Consider the following 16,732-nt stretch of genomic DNA (forward strand, 5'->3'; position numbering starts at 1 on the left):
GGACACGCACATATGCACATGGGCTATACAAAACCATTGCAACCCCATTCAGCACAAGACCAGAAGTGCAATTGGGCCTGCGAAATTTTTTTTTTTGAAAGCCCCAATTTACCCAGACACAACCTTGTGATGAATAGAAAGCTTCTTCAGTGCACACCTGTACAGTGGGTCTTATGAGGCCTTCACACATAGGGCAGTATTCAATGAGAAAAATTCTCCGTGTTTTATGGCGAGTTTGTGCTTTTCTCGCCTTGGACGGAGACTTTTGCTCTCAAAAAGCGAGCAACCCTATTCAATGTGCACTTCTCGCCGTCTTTCTAAGTGATTTTCGCTGTGTCTCTCCGTGTAGCAATTCTCCATCTTTTCATGGAGAAATGGAATATGAACTTTTACAATAAAAGTTTTTTGTTTTAATTTTGGTGTAAAAAAATCAGGAATTTTAATCTGTGAAGGGGTATGCTAGTTTTATTCATGTGCTTATAGCACATGAATATATATTTAATTAAAAAAAAATATATTTTTTTTGGTACTTATGTAGTATCTGGGCTGCCGATTTCTAAATCGGGTCGGATCGGGAGATCGCATCGCATCGCATGCGACCATGCGATTCGATGCGATGCGATGCGATGCGATGACCCGATTTTTCCATAGGAATCAATGTTAAAATGGACTGAGTCCATTTTAACATGGAATTCAATGGGAAAAATGGGTCCTTTTCATACCCCTACTATCCAAGTGGGCATGGAGTTGGATATAAACCTGTGGCGAGCGTAGCGAGCCACCGAGCCCGAAGCGTGGCGAGCGAAGCGAGCCCCGCGAGGGGACGAATACCGTCCCCTCGCGGGGCTCGCTTCGCTCGCCACGCTTCGGGCTCGGTGGCTCGCTACGCTCGCCACAGGTTTATATCCAACTCCATGCCCACTTGGATAGTAGGGGTATGAAAAGGACCCATTTTTCCATAGGAATCATTTTAACATTGATTCCTATGGAAAAATCGGGTCATCGCATCCGATATCGGATGCGATGCGATGCGATATCGCATCGCATCGCATCTGATTGTATGCCTTAACTTAAGGCATACAATCAAAAAATCGGCAGCCCAGATACTACATAAGTACCTTTTTTTTTTATTTATTTTTTTACACAGAGCAGCCAGCAGGGGGCCGGGAGCCGAGCCGCTCATTAGATATTCATATATTCACTGCACCCGATCATTACATATGCACGATCGGGTGCAGTGAATACCCGGCCCCCTGTTGGCTCTCCGGGGGGGGCAGCCTGTGCCCACCTCTCCCCAACATACGTTCTGGGGCAGGCAGGGAGACTTCCATCTCCCTATCTGCCGACGTCCTCAGGCTCCCTGCGGCGTCACCTCATACGCCGGATTGGCTGATACTCGCCGCGAGTGCCGTGGCGGAGAATCTCCAAACATGGAGAATGTCCGCAAAAACACGGCGAGTGCATGGCGGAAAAAACCGCTCGCCGTGCACGGAGAATATTTTCATTGAATACGGCCCAGAGCGAGTGTGCAGAGTGATCTGAGCGGTGCTAGATTGCTCAGCACGCACACAGCACTGTTCAGTACACACAGCGATGTGTAGTGCTGTGTGCTGAGCGAGCTGTTCTCCGGTGAGAGAACACTGACGATGCTGAGATTTATTCTACCGGCGATATCGCCGTGCACCGCTATTGCTGGCCCCTACACACGCGATGTAGGGTCATTTTCTAAGTGATCTAGTCAGATCTCAGAAAGTGGCTAGAAATTGCTATGGCATGATTGTATATGCGGACTGCTTTGTATGTTTGTGAAAATGTAACTAATCCAGATCTGCAAGGAAGATGCTCCATTTGTGTCCACATGATTCCTATACTGAATTTGCATGTGGATGTCCCCAACACGTCTCTACAGATGCAGGAGATGGCTGGTACATTTCTTAGTATGGTAAATGTAGTTGCATTATTTTGAACATATGAAGTGTGGCAAGGTGACGCATTTGGACATATGTCAACTTCACATCAGGTGTTACTAGTAAAGCACTGTGGAGTATGCTAATGCTATATTAATAATAAACATAATAATAATACAGTTGTCAAGTTGACCACTATTTAACCAGTGGATATGTGAGGTACACAAGAAAAAGCAACTTGTATTTTAAGAATTTATCTGAAGATTTTGGGTACTTGTGAGTTATCCGGGCTGCCGATTTTCTCAACGCGCCCGAAAAATCGTGGGCATCGCGTCGGTCGCGGCCATTATAAGGGCCGCGACCGACGCGATGCCCGCGATTTCCCACAGACAGTAATGTTAAAAGACGCGATGGACCCGATTTCCCATAGACAGCAATGTTAAAATTATTACAGTAATGTTAAATGATGTGCAAAATAAAATGACAATGTGAAATGGGCCAATATGGCCATTTCACGTTGGATATGTTTTAAAAAAAAATGTTTCATGGCCCTGTTAACGCCACCCCGCTATTGACGCCAACCCGAAGCGTGGCGAGCGGCGGCGGTACGCGTCCTCCGACCTTTTCATACCCCTACTATACACGTCGGCATGGAGTTGAGAATAGAAAGTGAGGCGGCTGTATGGTCGTTCTTCAGATCCTACCTGCAGCAGGTAGGATCTGAATAACGACCGACCGACCCGCGGGGCCGCGGATCGGGATCGGACCAGAACAGGGAAAAAAAGGGCCCAATCTACCTACAATCTACATCCAATTGGTCGGAATTGGATCTAGATTGAGGGGATCGGGCCCTAGTCATCCTGGTGTGTACCAGGCATTAAACTGTACTTGCCATTTAAAGAAAAGAAAACCTATGTGGGATTTCTGCTTTGATTTTAGGCAGAAAATAACAGTATTGTATTTTAAATCCTTTTTTTTTTTTTTTTTACCTTTTTTTAATTGAATGGTTCCATTCCTTTCATAATTTGTTCATGTATTTGGAGAAATTCAATTGTTTTGGCCACCCATAGCTCCTATCGGACATGAGCTAGTGAATTGTTTGCATGACCAGCACCATACTGGTTACAATGGGCGCATTCTTGCGCTAAACGTGCACGTGATAAGCAACTTAATGCTCTCACACCCAGCCCCAAAGCCCTACTTTATGGAAATGTCCACTCGCAAGCAGAAATCTGTGCTAAATCCTGCCTCCTAGCTAGACCTCAAGACCAATTGAATATCTCAAGGTTACAGGAAGTAAGGGGGTGTGGCAAAACAATTGAATCGCCCCCATTATGTTAAGTATAAAAAAAAAGTTACCATTTACGGCTGAACCAATTTATTTTAATTTTTTTTTCAACAAAAAAAAAGAAATAAACTAAAACACTAATAAACATTCTCCGAATTACAAGTGTATAAAATCCAGTATTTCACTGTTGCTGTTTGTAAAGACTATAAAATGGTAGAACAATACCAAATTGCTCCACACGATGGCATGAAATGTCCTAAACATATACACACTAATGCAAAATATAATGAGGCTAGCATCAGTGAAGTTCACCCAGCTGATCCCTGATGATTGATGGAGATTCAGATTCCGCATAAATGGTTTTGAGCTGCCATGGTAGGATATCGTAGCTGATGGCAGTGTTTGACTAAAAACTACCATGATGCCTGACAATGGGGCAGATGTACTAACCAACGTTAAGTGCTTATGTAGCAATTAACGCTAGTAAAAGGTCTTTTTTACGTTTTAGTGAAATGTATGAAAGGGGCTTTTAACGTCCCCCTGAGGCAGCCCTGGACTTAGCGTTCAGGCGCTGTCCTCTGGCTTTTAGTTATTGCTTTTTACGTCTCAGGCAATGTATTATTGCCTTCCCGGGCGTAAAGCCCACTGTGTCCTTTTCGCCAGCTCCGGGCTGGCGTTGCAGTGATTTCGATTTTATTTTCGAAGTGTTTTTGTTTTTTTTTTAATTTAAGAGTTAATAAAAGAGTCCCCCTCCAGGGGAATGGTGGTGGCTGCCGTGAGCAGGGGGACGGGGGCGACTGCCGTGACAGCTACCGCGTCGGGGGAAAAGTGTAGGACAAGATAGATGGAGTTAATTGCCTTGGAAAGTGTAGGAGATGCTGCGGGCAAGGGGGGGAGGAGATGCAGCGGTCGGGGGGGGGGGGAGCTGATAGCAGAGAGACGTCCCTGCTGTGCTGTGAATTAACTCGGCGGGTCCCTGCACTGCATTTGAACTAGTGCTATCCGCCGGGCGGCGGCACAGGAAGCGCAGCTGAGTCTTGCGGCAAGTGGATTCAAGCCCAGCTTCGCTTCCCACGCCGCCACCCGTGGGATATCTCTAGTTAGTTCCAATGCTTTGCAGGGACCCCGCCGAGTTAATACACATCGCCGCAGGGACCCCTCTGACCTCGGCTTCCACACATTGCCGCACGGATTCCCCTGCCAGCTCCAATAGCCGGTGGGGTGATTTTTTTACTTTTATTATTATTATTATTTTTAATTAAAGATTAATATTCCGCCTACCAGGGGGACGGGGGCAGCTGCTGTGGGCAGGGGGAGATGTGGCCAGAGGGCACATATCCAATGCGGAGAGAGGCGTTATCTTGGAGACGCAAAAAAAAAAACTACAGAAAAGAGGTGAGTTAAGGATTATCGTTACTCACTAACTTAAAGATAACACATTAGGGGGAAAACTGTCCCTGCTTCTGAGCGTTATGCCAGGAGAAGTGGGAAACATTATATTACCAACGTTAAAGGCAGATTGATACATCTGCCCCAATGATCCTAGGAAAATCCTGTAATGAGCCTAATAGTCACAGATAATACTGTCACAGATCAGTGCTCCCAACAGCTTAATATAGGCAGTGTGGAGTTTGTGCTCTGGTTTTGTTGAGCAGTCCATGACTATAAATGTTGTTGCTTTTCCCTGTGGCAGCCACTAGATGGCACCCAATGGAACCATTCAATTGATGCTCCTTTCAGGCGCAAATAGCAGTGGGGGACACATTTTGGCTTGCAGCATCCGTAAATGGCAAGCTGAAATGTGTGAAAAGTTGACGGATGAAAAAAAAAAAACCCATTTGAATATTGCGTTGCTGTCTCCCGTCACTTTTTCCTCTTTTGTTTTGGCTTTTGCAACTAATTGTAAATGAGGCACTGAATGCTTTCACTACTACCCCTTTCCCACTGCAGCTCTTAAACGGTAAATTACCGTTTTTTTTGCCTTCTTAAACGGATAGAGCTGCAGTGGGATGGCTCCAGGTTGCTTTACCCGTTTAACAAATACCGGTATTTGTTAAATGGGTAAAAAGCAGTGTTTTACCCGTTTAAAGGCAGTGGGAAAGGGGTATTCAATTCTACCCATTACAAAAAAAACGGCATGGGGTCCGTTTCCTGGTAAAATCATCTATTGGCAAAAAAAAATTAATTCTCTTTCTCATTGTTTTCTTACATCATGGAATCAAAATGTATTTGCACAGGATTTATTTCTTCAGATCCACTCCATATCAATTTTTTTCGCCCTAGGGTAGCAAGCTGAAGTGCATGAATAGTCACCTGTTTGAGCTCTGAAATTGGACTTTTTTTCGCAGCTCGCCCATTAGTTTGGTTGAGTTTAGTTGCTCTGCGCAGCTAATCCTGACCTTTAATGAGCACGGTCAGCATAAAATTAAAATCAGTAGCATATTGCCCTTCGATCTCCTGTAGATTTAAATCAATTAAATATGGCCGAGGAGAGAGATTTAATTGCTGCTCCAACCAAGGGTACATTAGCATTTAACGCGCCTGAAAGCTTCAGGGTTTAGCCATACACAGCAGCTAAAGTTCTTGTTTGGGCATCTAAAACCTGGCTTTGGGGGCCCAAACTATAGACTTCTTACGTATATATTTTTTTTCTTCTCATACCTCCAGAGGCTGCAAGAAAATATATCTGGTGAGGCTAATGGGTGTCTGATCAGAGCAACAATTAAATAGCTTTGGTAGAAACACATTTGTTTAGACGCCCATTAGGCCCGAGGCAGATTTGAATTGCCACATTACAGTTATAGCATGGCAACATAAACTGAATCCTCTGGATAGAATACACTGAAAAATGCTTTTAGCTCATGAGCAAACAAGTGTACTGTTATATGTGGAGAAAGCTTATTGTGCCGCAGGTCCAGACATGTGGCCACATTGGAAACCGCTCCTACAGATTGACCAAATCTACACTGTGCAGACTTGCAAATACAAAAAGCTGAGGACTATTGGCTGCGTTCTGCCATCATTCTCTACTTTATGTTCCATTGTAGAACATAGAACATCTCACGATACAGACACATACACCCACAAATAGTGTTCAAAACATTTTAATTACCGGTATGTATGTAAAGGTCCATACACACTGGGCGACTATGCCCAGCGTGTATGGACAGTGATGATGCCAATCATCGCTGTGGGGAAAGCCGTTCAGTGCATACACACTGAGCGACTTTCCCCCTGCCCGGCGCCAACGGAGGCGGGAGGACGGCTTTGCATTGCGCAGAGCTATGCAAAGCTGTCCTGAAAGCCGCTCATCTGCTGGTATAACCAGCAGATGAGCGGCTTTCCTGGCGATGTTGCGGGAGCGCGCAGCAGCGCTCACCGCTCATCGCCCGGGCATACACACTGGGCGGCTTTGAGCTGAAAGCCGCTAAAACCTGCTGTTTTGAGTGACTTTCAGCTCAAAGTCACCCAGTGTTTATGGGCCTTAAGTTATTTTTACATTCTGTTTCTGTAGTGAACCATAATGTCAGGAGAAATGAAGTCTAAAGTCATATGTGCTAGCTTTACATCAGTCTGAGAATACTGCACAAATCTAGTTTAACTTAGACAATTTCTGTTTACGAGAACAGAGCAGCTGTGCCACTTACATTGCAAATACTGTATACCGATATGTTCCCTCTGTACAGAGCACTTGTCTAATGATGTGTAAAACGTCTCTCCATTGTTTCCAAGCACATCTCTCCAAGCTCAGGATGCACACATTGCTGCTAGTTGATTTCATACATCCTACTGATTTTTTTTTACAATTTCATAATGAAAATATCTCTTTTCATTCTCTATTGTTTAAGAATACTTTACAAATGGGTGGAAATTTTAAATGAGCCTTCCTTTTATCCACCATATTTTTGAACCTGGACCTGGTACTGATTTTTGAAATACGGGAACCCCTATTCCTTTTTTCCACTGTATTTCTGGAGCCATGGCTGGCTGAAAGAGACCAGGGCTGGTTACAGTATTTGTGGAGGGGGGGGGTTCTTTTTAACACTTTTTCAGACAGAAGCATGCATGGATCTCACTGATCTGTGCTTGCTTCTGATAAACTCGCCAGCCAGACCCACTTTTCTAGCAGTCTTTGGTAAGTTTTTGGGAGCGATTTTAAAAATGACACCCTATTACATTTGCAACTTCGATTCTTTAGAATGGGAAAGCATCTGGATGCTGTTTTTTTTTGGTCACGGCAAAACGTGTGATTTTTACCGCAAATTGCACCCGATTGCAATATGCTTTAAACATGAGATTTTGCCGCAAAATTCAACACAAAATCGCACATGTTCAAAAATCCCATCTTATTACATTATCATTTGGTAAAAGAGATGTTCATATACATATATATATCAATACAAATTATTAAGCCGTGATAAATGGCAGAACAATGATTCTAACCAGGAATCTTTATCACCACAGTTCTTTCTAATGTTTCTGCCTTTCGTCTTACCTCCTGTATGCGGGATAAAATGGCATTGCCCATAATAAGTATTATGAATCTGTACAGATTCCAGTGGATCAAACATTAATTCCTGAGTAGTATACGTAGGTTAATTTGTCATTAACATTTCTAGGTAGTTTCCACAATGTAAACGTTCACAGCTAAAGAATAAATCCTCTCATAACAAACACACACAAAACAAACTTGGAATATCTTTCCTGGGGAAGGAAGGGGAACCTAGTATTCAGGGCCGGCTGCAGGCCTACTAGCACCTGGGCTGCGCCTGCTGCTGATTATGCAGTTTACGCACAGGCACTGAATTCACAAACCCGGCCTGGCTTTCTCACCACGGCATGCACAGTGACCGCGTCGAGCCGCATCGATTCATTGCAGTCAGTGCCGACCGGTTGGTGCCATGCACCATGCGTTGGACTCTCAGCAGAGAAGAAGAGTAGCCTGGATGAGCGTGGCTGCGGACTGTGCTGTACCGTGTTTCCGGACACCCATCCAGACACCAGGCTTAATTACCGGACTGTCCGGAGTAAACCCAGACGGGTGCTAACCCTATTAACGAGCCCCGACCACACATTATGGCCACCCTTAGGAGTCGGTGCCCAGTGCGGTCGCTTCTAAGAATAGTGCCTGGAGCCGCCCTGCTAGTGTTCATTCTTGCACCCTGCACCTTTCAAAACCTGTTCAGTTCCCCTTTCCTGCCTTGGGTGTCGCGCTCTGTTTTGGGGCTTCTAGCAGAGTCTTGTCTGTAAATGAGCACTGAGATACAAACCAGACTGTGCTACAAGCACCAGAGACAGAGCACTACACCCCAGGCAGGAAAAAAGTAACTGCACAGATTTGGAAAGGTCCAGGGTGCTAGAATGAACACTAGGAGCCCCACTGAGCTATACAGTTCTATTGCCAATGTGGTGCAAAGCTAAAATTTTCCAAATCACACAAATAAAAACATGATAAACAAAAGAAAAAAACACCATTCTGCATCGGTGATGGAACCTGCATTCAGAATAGGCTATCCAGTTCCATTCCTTGGCATGCATTTGCACCAGACCTCAGGCACCTGCAAGAGATGTGGCTACTTGGAGGTGTCTGTATGTCTTTATGCAGGTCTGCCTCTTTCAGCTATTCCATTAGAAATGGAACGTTTCAATGTTTTCCTGGAAGCAGCAGGGCTGGTGCAAGCCCTTTCGGTACCCCAGGCGAAATCCCCCCCCACTCTCCACCCTCCGCTCCCCTCCCGCTCTGACCAGTTTCAGGAAAGGGGGGGTGGATGCGGTTGCCACCAACAAGCTCCATGGTACGGGGAGAGGGGGTGTGGGCGCCGCTTACCGCGATCCACGGGGGGGGGGGGGGTTGCGTCACTGGGTAGGTACTCCCAACACCACCTCCCGTAGCACTGCAGTGGTGACGGACACCCCTCCTCCCCCCGGCGGCACTGGGCAGCTTCACCTGAGTCCTGTCATCCCTCCCCTCCTCCCCGCAGCACAAACATCTTAATTCATGCACAAACCCCGGAGCTAGAGGGGGGGACGCGGGTGCGGGAAACGCTTAATCTGGCTCCATGGGGGCTGCAAGCTACAGCGGCTGCCGCTTCCAGGCTGCAAAGTGCAGCCCTCCAGTGGCCGACACCCTAGGCAAATGCCTAGAGCTGCCTAGTGGTGACGCCGACCCTGGCACGCTGAGTATAGATATGCCACATATTTTAGTCAGCAGAAGCTGCTTGTAGGATGCACCTTTGCAAATAGATTGCTATTTAACTGAAAAAGTCACTAATGAGTGCAATTAGAAGGGCTACTTAACGCAAAAGTGTACATGGAAACATCTGTATTGTGTAGGCTTGTGTAGATTTATTTATTAACAGTTTCTTATATAGCGCAGCATATTCCGTTGCGCTTTACAAAGGAGACAGTGATACAACAAACAGGGTATTACAAACAGTCAAAATGTTGGAGGGCCCTGCTCGCAAGCTTACAATCTATAGGATTGTATGTATAAAACTTTATTTTTAACTCAATGTGTGATATTTGTTTCTTAGTTGGTGATGATTTGATTGACAGTGTGGTTCCGTTAATTTGAAACTGTATGTGCACATATTTTTTTTTTTTCATTTTAAAACGGCTACAAAATATAATTAAGCATTCTAATTATCCTTAAGGTCCATACACACTGGGCGACTATGCCCAGCGTGTATGGACAGCGATGATCGCATTCATTGCTGCAGGGAAAGCCGCTCAGTGCATACACACTGAGCGGCTTACCCCCTGCCCGGCGCTGACGGAGGGGGGGGGGGGATGGCATTGCATAGCAGAGCGCTATGCAAAGCTGTCCTGAAAGCCGCTCATCTGCTGGTATAACCATCAGATGAACGGCTTTCCCGCGATGTTGCGGGAACGCAATATTGCGGGAACACGCAGCAGCGCTCACTGCTCATCACCGGGCCATACACACTGGGCGGCTTTGAGCTGAAAGCCGCTCAAACCTCCTGTTTTGAGCGACTTTCAGCTCAAAGTCGCCCAGTGTGTATGGGCCTTTACATGCATAAAGGTCTCTGCCAATTTCTACAAAGCAGATTATTAGGATTTCTGTATACATGTATCTAAATGCAGACGCATGCATCACTGTGGTTTCTAAGGGAGATTCAATTGTTTTTGTGCCTGTCCAAAGTGACGGAATTTGCTATTTTATTTTTTTCCTGCGGTGATCATGCCCAGAAATACCAGGTTTAATTACATAAAACAGCTAAACCCTCCAAAAGTGCTGGGCATGTCCAGTCGGTAGACAATTAAATAGCTGCTGTCGAGAACACAGACAATTGAATTCCCCCCCTGTGCATCTGAACTTTGGTGGATAGCACTGGCTTTATCTTACATAAAAAGAGTAGAATGGTTTCTTCTAGAAATAATATTTAATTATACAATAAACAATATAAATTATAACATGGAATTCCATAATAAAAAATAAGAATAAAAAAAAAAAAACGATTAAAAGTTCATATTCGACACATTACCACTGGAAAGGTGCTGACGAATGAAATATGGTAGACTTGTATTTTCTTCTAATACCAGGTAAGTGAGAGGTTAATTGACCAACAATGTTTCAATAGGAAAGGTAAATGTGGGGTGCAAATTCCACAATTTAGGTTCAAGGGTAGTGGGTAAACCTGGATGAACTTGCGCAGCCGCATCAGAACAGCCTCTGGAAAGTGGTAATACAAATCTTGGGAGATATTGGGTCCAAGAAAAAGTCCCTGGGATCAGCCTCCCAGCTTGGCATTTATCTAGCTTATGTTATATCATTGTGTGGGTGTATTTTTTCTTCTTGCATATACACATGAGGAGAATAGTACCTGATGTACAGTAGTTTTCAATTAAGCAATGTACACACGGTGCAGGCAAGGCAATTTGTACTTAGCCCCAGCACACAGTGTATTTGGCCTACACGACTGGGGATGGCCGCCATCTATCTCCGACAGCTAACTACAGCTTGATTTTGACTAACCCCAAATCACCTTAATCAAAATCACCTAGCCCGTGCCTGTGTGTACACCCCTTTAGTGTGTAAAACAAATCAAATCGTGAATGTTTTTGTTTATTACAACTAAAGTCTTGCGTGCTGATGACCTGTTACAGCAGCGGTGGCCAACCAGTGGCTCTCTCTTTGTTTTGATGTGGCTCTGGCACTGTCAGCCTGCCTCCTCTGACAGGTGCGCATCTGTTCAGAGGTGGCTTCCCTATTTGGGAGGTGCATGATCCACTCTGCTCCATGCGCTATGTGATAACATGATGCGCATGAAGAGAGGCGGAGCTCAAAGTGTCCACGAGAATGTAGTAGTGGATGCAGTCTCAAGGTGAGAACTCTGTAGTGGTGGTGGTGGTGGGGGGGGGGGGGGGGAGCTGCCTACAGTGCTGGGTCGGGCTGTAATGAAACATGAAGTAGATGTAGTGTATTATGTGATTCTGGCTTTTTCAATGTATTCTGGCCATTATTCTGGCCATGATCACTGCTGGGTGATTTAGCAACGCCCTACGATCAGATAGACACTGCCCATACAAAGTGAAATTTGCGGAACCTACTCTGCCAGTGCTACAGAATCAGGCTGATTGAGCCCGGAGCTGACGTCACAGACCCTTCCGGAAAATGCTTGGGCATGCCTGCGTTTCCCCAGACACTCCCAGAAACGGCAGAGTGACACCCACAAATGCTGACTTCCTGTCAATCAACTTGCGAACAGCCAGCGATCAGAAAAGGCACTGACTCGCTATGATCCATATGCATGCACAGTTGTTCGATGTGCGAATTTGCACAGCAGCGATCAGGTCTGAATAACCCCCTTTCTGTGGTTCTAGATCTCAAAAAGTATTTTATGTGGATCTGGCTTCTAAAATGTATTCTATGTGGATCTGGCTCTTTCAGTGTAAAAACACCCTACTATACTATTGCACACACACACCTAAACAACACGCACGTACACCCCCCCCCCCCCACACCCACAAATGTCACTGTACCCTCCACACTATCAATGTACATCTTACTCTGTAACCGCTTTTTAATTGAACAAAACAACACACACCCCCTTCCAAATCATATGCTCTCTATTTAACACATTTCACCTATAACTCAAGTTGCAGTACAGGGCATCTTTCATACAATTCTAACCATATGTCTCAAAAATTATGGGGGCGCAGCCCCTCATGACGGTGTGAAGAGTGCCCGTAGGGCACGATGAATCACCTAGTGTCCAATAACTGGCAAGCAATTACCAAAATTCTAGAACAATGAACCCTTCAGTAACTTTTGATAAATCCGTACAAAACAACCAACTAGGCTACGGTAAATATACACTACTTTTGGTTAGCTTTAGATATGTTGGGTGTATAGCTCTGTAGTTTCGGATTTATGTGTGCTATTCTTTTTAATGTTTAACCAGCATTTTTTGGATGTATAGCTTGACAAAATTAACATTAAGAATTTTTGGTACTTGTTTCCTAGCACGCCGCCCATCGCATCGCATACCATAAGGCATACGATGGTATGCGATGCGATGTTAGCCGATGTTATACAATTTTAAATTGTATACCATCTAATTGTATGCCATTGTATGGCATATACAATGGTATACGATTTTAACTTGTATAAGCACCCTAATGGGTGTTTTCAATGTTAAATGTGCCCCCTATAAGATAAATAATTGTATAAGCACCGTAATAGGTGCTTACAATGTTAAAAGCACTCCCACGCCACCCGTACTATCAACACCAACCCGAAGCGTGGCGAGGGGCGGCGGTACGCGTCCTCCGACCTTTTCATACCCCCACTATCCATGTCAGCGTGGAGTTGATTTTATATAGTGTGGCAAGCCACCGAGCCCGAAGCGTGGCGAGCACCGTGAGGGGACGCGGTATACCTGTGAAGTAATGCGCGTCCCCTCGCGGGGCTTGCTGCGCTCACCACGCTTCGGGCTCGGTGGCTCGCTGCGCTCGCCACACTGGATAAAATCAACTCCACGCTGGCGTGGATAGTGGGGGTATGAAAAGGTCGGAGGACGCGTACCGCCGCCCCTCGCGGGCTCGCTGCTCTCGCCACACTTCGGGTTAACGTCAATACTGGGGGTGGCATGGGGGTGCATTTAACATTTTAAGCACCCATTAGGGTGCTTATACAATTAAAAATCGTATAGGGGCTTACACAACTTAAAATCGCATCGCATGCAATGCGATGAGATGCCATACAACTTAATATCGTGGGCGCCGTGCTAGGAAACAAGTACCAAATTTTTTTATTTGCCTGTTACTGAGTTTATCCACAACTCCTTAGTGTAGATTAAATCAATTTTTATTTGGGCTTTTAATGACACTGCTGTGATTCTAAAGGCCCATACATACACATTACTTTGAGCTGAAAAACGCTCAGTTTTGCCATGTAAGCTGCTTTCAGCACAAAAGCCATCCAGTGTGTACGGTTCAGCAGTGAGCTCTAATGCGCACTCCTGCATCATCACCGCCTACCACCGCTCATCTACTGGTAACAACAGCAGATGAGGGAAGGGGTAGATGGCTTTCCATAGTTTCGTCCTGCTATGGAAAGTCGTTCCCCCCCGTGCAAAATCGTTAGGATGGGGGATAAATCGCTCAGTGTGTATGCACTGCACTGAGCGATTTTCAGCCCAGCCATTTTTCCCAATCATCGGTCTGCATACACACTAGGCAAAACACCTGGTGTGTGCACCTTAAGTTAGTTGCACTGACGATGTCATGTGTTTTTTTGTTTTCTTTTCCTTCCTGCGCATGCGTTCAGAACCCATGCACACAGACTAGCAGATGTAATTGAGGTACACAGGCGATGTGCGACCTAACAGATGTTTTGAAAATATGTCGGACGTGGAGAGTGAGGTGGCACTTGGCAGACGTGCGGATATTGTGCACTTCTCAAATTACCTGTGATCATTAAACAATCAAGTTATATCTGTAAATGTGCATTAATAATATTTATTTCTTTTTTTTTCGAAGGGAGGAAAAGACAGAAGACTTAGATCAGAAAGACAAACCTCCCAAACTCAGGAAAGTTAAAAAGTTTAAAAAGAATGATGAAGAAAGCCCTGAGCAAGCTCATCCATCAGCACAGCAGTCAGAGGAGCCAGCAGAAGCAGGGAAAGCAGAGATGCCGGAAAGTTCAGAGGCCGCACCTGCTGTCCCAGAAGCCTCTGCTTCTTCTAAGCAAAGACGCTCTGTTATTAGAGACAGAGGGCCTATGTACGATGACCCTACTCTTCCTGAAGGCTGGACAAGAAAACTCAAACAGAGGAAGTCAGGACGTTCAGCTGGAAAATATGATGTATATTTGATCAAGTAAGTAATTCTAAAAAAATGTTTTTTTTTATATATTATTATTATTATTATTATTATTATTATTATTATTTGTAAAGAAACCTGTAAATATGGTAACAAACCTCAGTGCTGTCCCTTTGCTATTTAATGAGTATTATCCAACTCTAAAAACTAGAGATGCCATCCGGATCCGGAATTGAGAAATGCTTAATCCCGGGTTTGGCCTCCCTAATTAAAAAAATGTAGGCGGCCTATGCAGCTTGCGCGATCTAGTCCCAGGATGCCGCCGATCCTGGGATTGACCACCCTACTAGAATTGAGCCTTGTAGGCAAAGAGATAGATAAACACTGTACCAGCGTCTAAGCTCCTTACACATTAGTATCTTACTGTTCCATTACAGTAAACTTTCATTTTTGTTCTAAAACAAAACTCTGCTTGAATTAAACATTGGAGTGAAGGGATATATGACTACCTTTGATTTGGTGTGGATTAAAATATCGACAGTCTCAATAGGTTGACTGGTTCAATGGTTCTACAGTTTACTGTACACTACTGGTGTGAAAAGTTTGGGGCCACCCAGACAATTTTCTGTGTTATGTGAAAACTGACTTTTATTTATCAAATTACTTGCAAAATAAATAGAACATATAGTCAAGACATTGACAAGGTTAGAAATAATGATTTTTATTTGAAATAATTATTTTGTCCTTCAAACTTTGCTTTCATCAAAGAATGCTCTTTTTGCAGCAGTTACAGCATTGCATACCTTTTGGCATTGTAGCTGTTAATTTGTTGAGGTAATCTAAAGAATTTTCACCTCACGCTTCCTTAAGTTCCTCCCACAAGTTGGATTGGCTTGATAAGAACTTCTTGCATGCCATACATTCAAGCTGCTCCTACAATAGCTCAATGGGGTTGAGATCTGGTGATAGCGCTGGCCAATCCATTGCAGACAGAATACTAGCTGTCTGCTTCTTTCCTAAATAGGTATTGCATAATTTGGATGTGTGCTTATGTCATTGTACTGTTGGAGGAGGAAATTGGCTCCATTCAAGCGCTGTCCATAGGGTATGGCATTGCAAAATGGATCGATAGCTTCCTTATTCAAAATCCCTTTTACTTTGTACAAATCTCCCAGTTTACCAGCACCAAAGCAGCCCCAGACCATCACATTACCTCCACCATGCTTGACAGATGGAGTCAGGCACTCTTCCTGTATCTTTTTACTTGTTCTTCATCTCACAAATGTTCTTCTGCGTGATCCAAACACCTCAAACTTCGATTCATCTGTCCATAACACTCTTTTTCAATCTTCCACTGTCCAATGCCTGTGTTCTTTTGCCCATATTAATCTTTTCCTTTTATTGGCCAGTCTCATACATGGCTTTTTCTTTGCCACTCTGCCTAGAAGGCCAGCATCCTGGAGTCGCCTCTTTCACTGTAGGCGTTGACACTGCCATTTTGTGGGTACCATTTAATGAAGCTGCCAGTTGAGAAACTGTGTGGTGTCTATTTCTCAAGCCAGAGACTCTAATGTAGTTGTCTTCTAGTTGTGCACCGGGACCTCCCACTTCTCTTTCTACTCTGGTTAAAGCCTGTTTGTGCTGATCTCTGAAGGGAGTAGTACACACCGTTGTAGGAAATGTTCAGTTTCTTGGCAATTTCTCGCATGGAATAGCCTTAATTTCGAAAAACAATAATAGACTGTTGAGTTTCACATGAAAGTTCTCTTTTTCTATTTTGAGAATATAATGAAACCCAAAATGTGATGCTCCAGATAATCAACTAGCTCAAAAGAAGGCCAGTTTTATAGCTTCTCTAATGGGCAAACCCTTTTTCAGCTGTGCTATCATAATTGCACATGGATTTAAAGGGTTTTCTAATCATCCATTAGTTTTCTAACGTGATTAGCAAACACAATGTACCATTAGAACACTGGACACCCACACTTTTGAACAGTAGTGTATTTGGACAACAGAAAAAGGAATGACACATGTTCTTTTAGCTGTCAACCTAACCCTCCCCCAAAGTGCCTAACCCTAAAAATCATGAAAACCCATGTGTTAACCTTTTTAGTGTTCACTTTCTGCATGCCGACTTTTTGACCCTGTGGATCTATTGGCTGTCTGTCTACTACCTTATATCTGTATACCCATTTATTGCACATGACACTTTTATTAGTTTGCAATCTAGTTTGTACAAAAATGGTTTTAA

At 44.3% G+C, this 16,732-nt stretch overlaps 1 protein-coding gene across 1 annotated transcript in view; it reads left to right on the top strand.

The window, feature by feature from the left end:
- Positions 1-16,732, top strand: part of MECP2 (methyl-CpG binding protein 2) — a 55,576-nt gene that overhangs the window by 27,444 nt on the left and 11,400 nt on the right. Inside the window, exon 2 of the mRNA XM_083158872.1 lies at positions 14,200-14,538. Coding sequence (XP_083014998.1) covers positions 14,200-14,538 — 339 coding nt within the window. The remainder of the gene's footprint in view (positions 1-14,199; positions 14,539-16,732) is intronic.

Source organism: Crinia signifera, chromosome 9 (assembly GCF_055691185.1).
Source record: "Crinia signifera chromosome 9, ASM5569118v1, whole genome shotgun sequence".
Taxonomy (NCBI): Eukaryota; Metazoa; Chordata; class Amphibia; order Anura; family Myobatrachidae; genus Crinia; species Crinia signifera.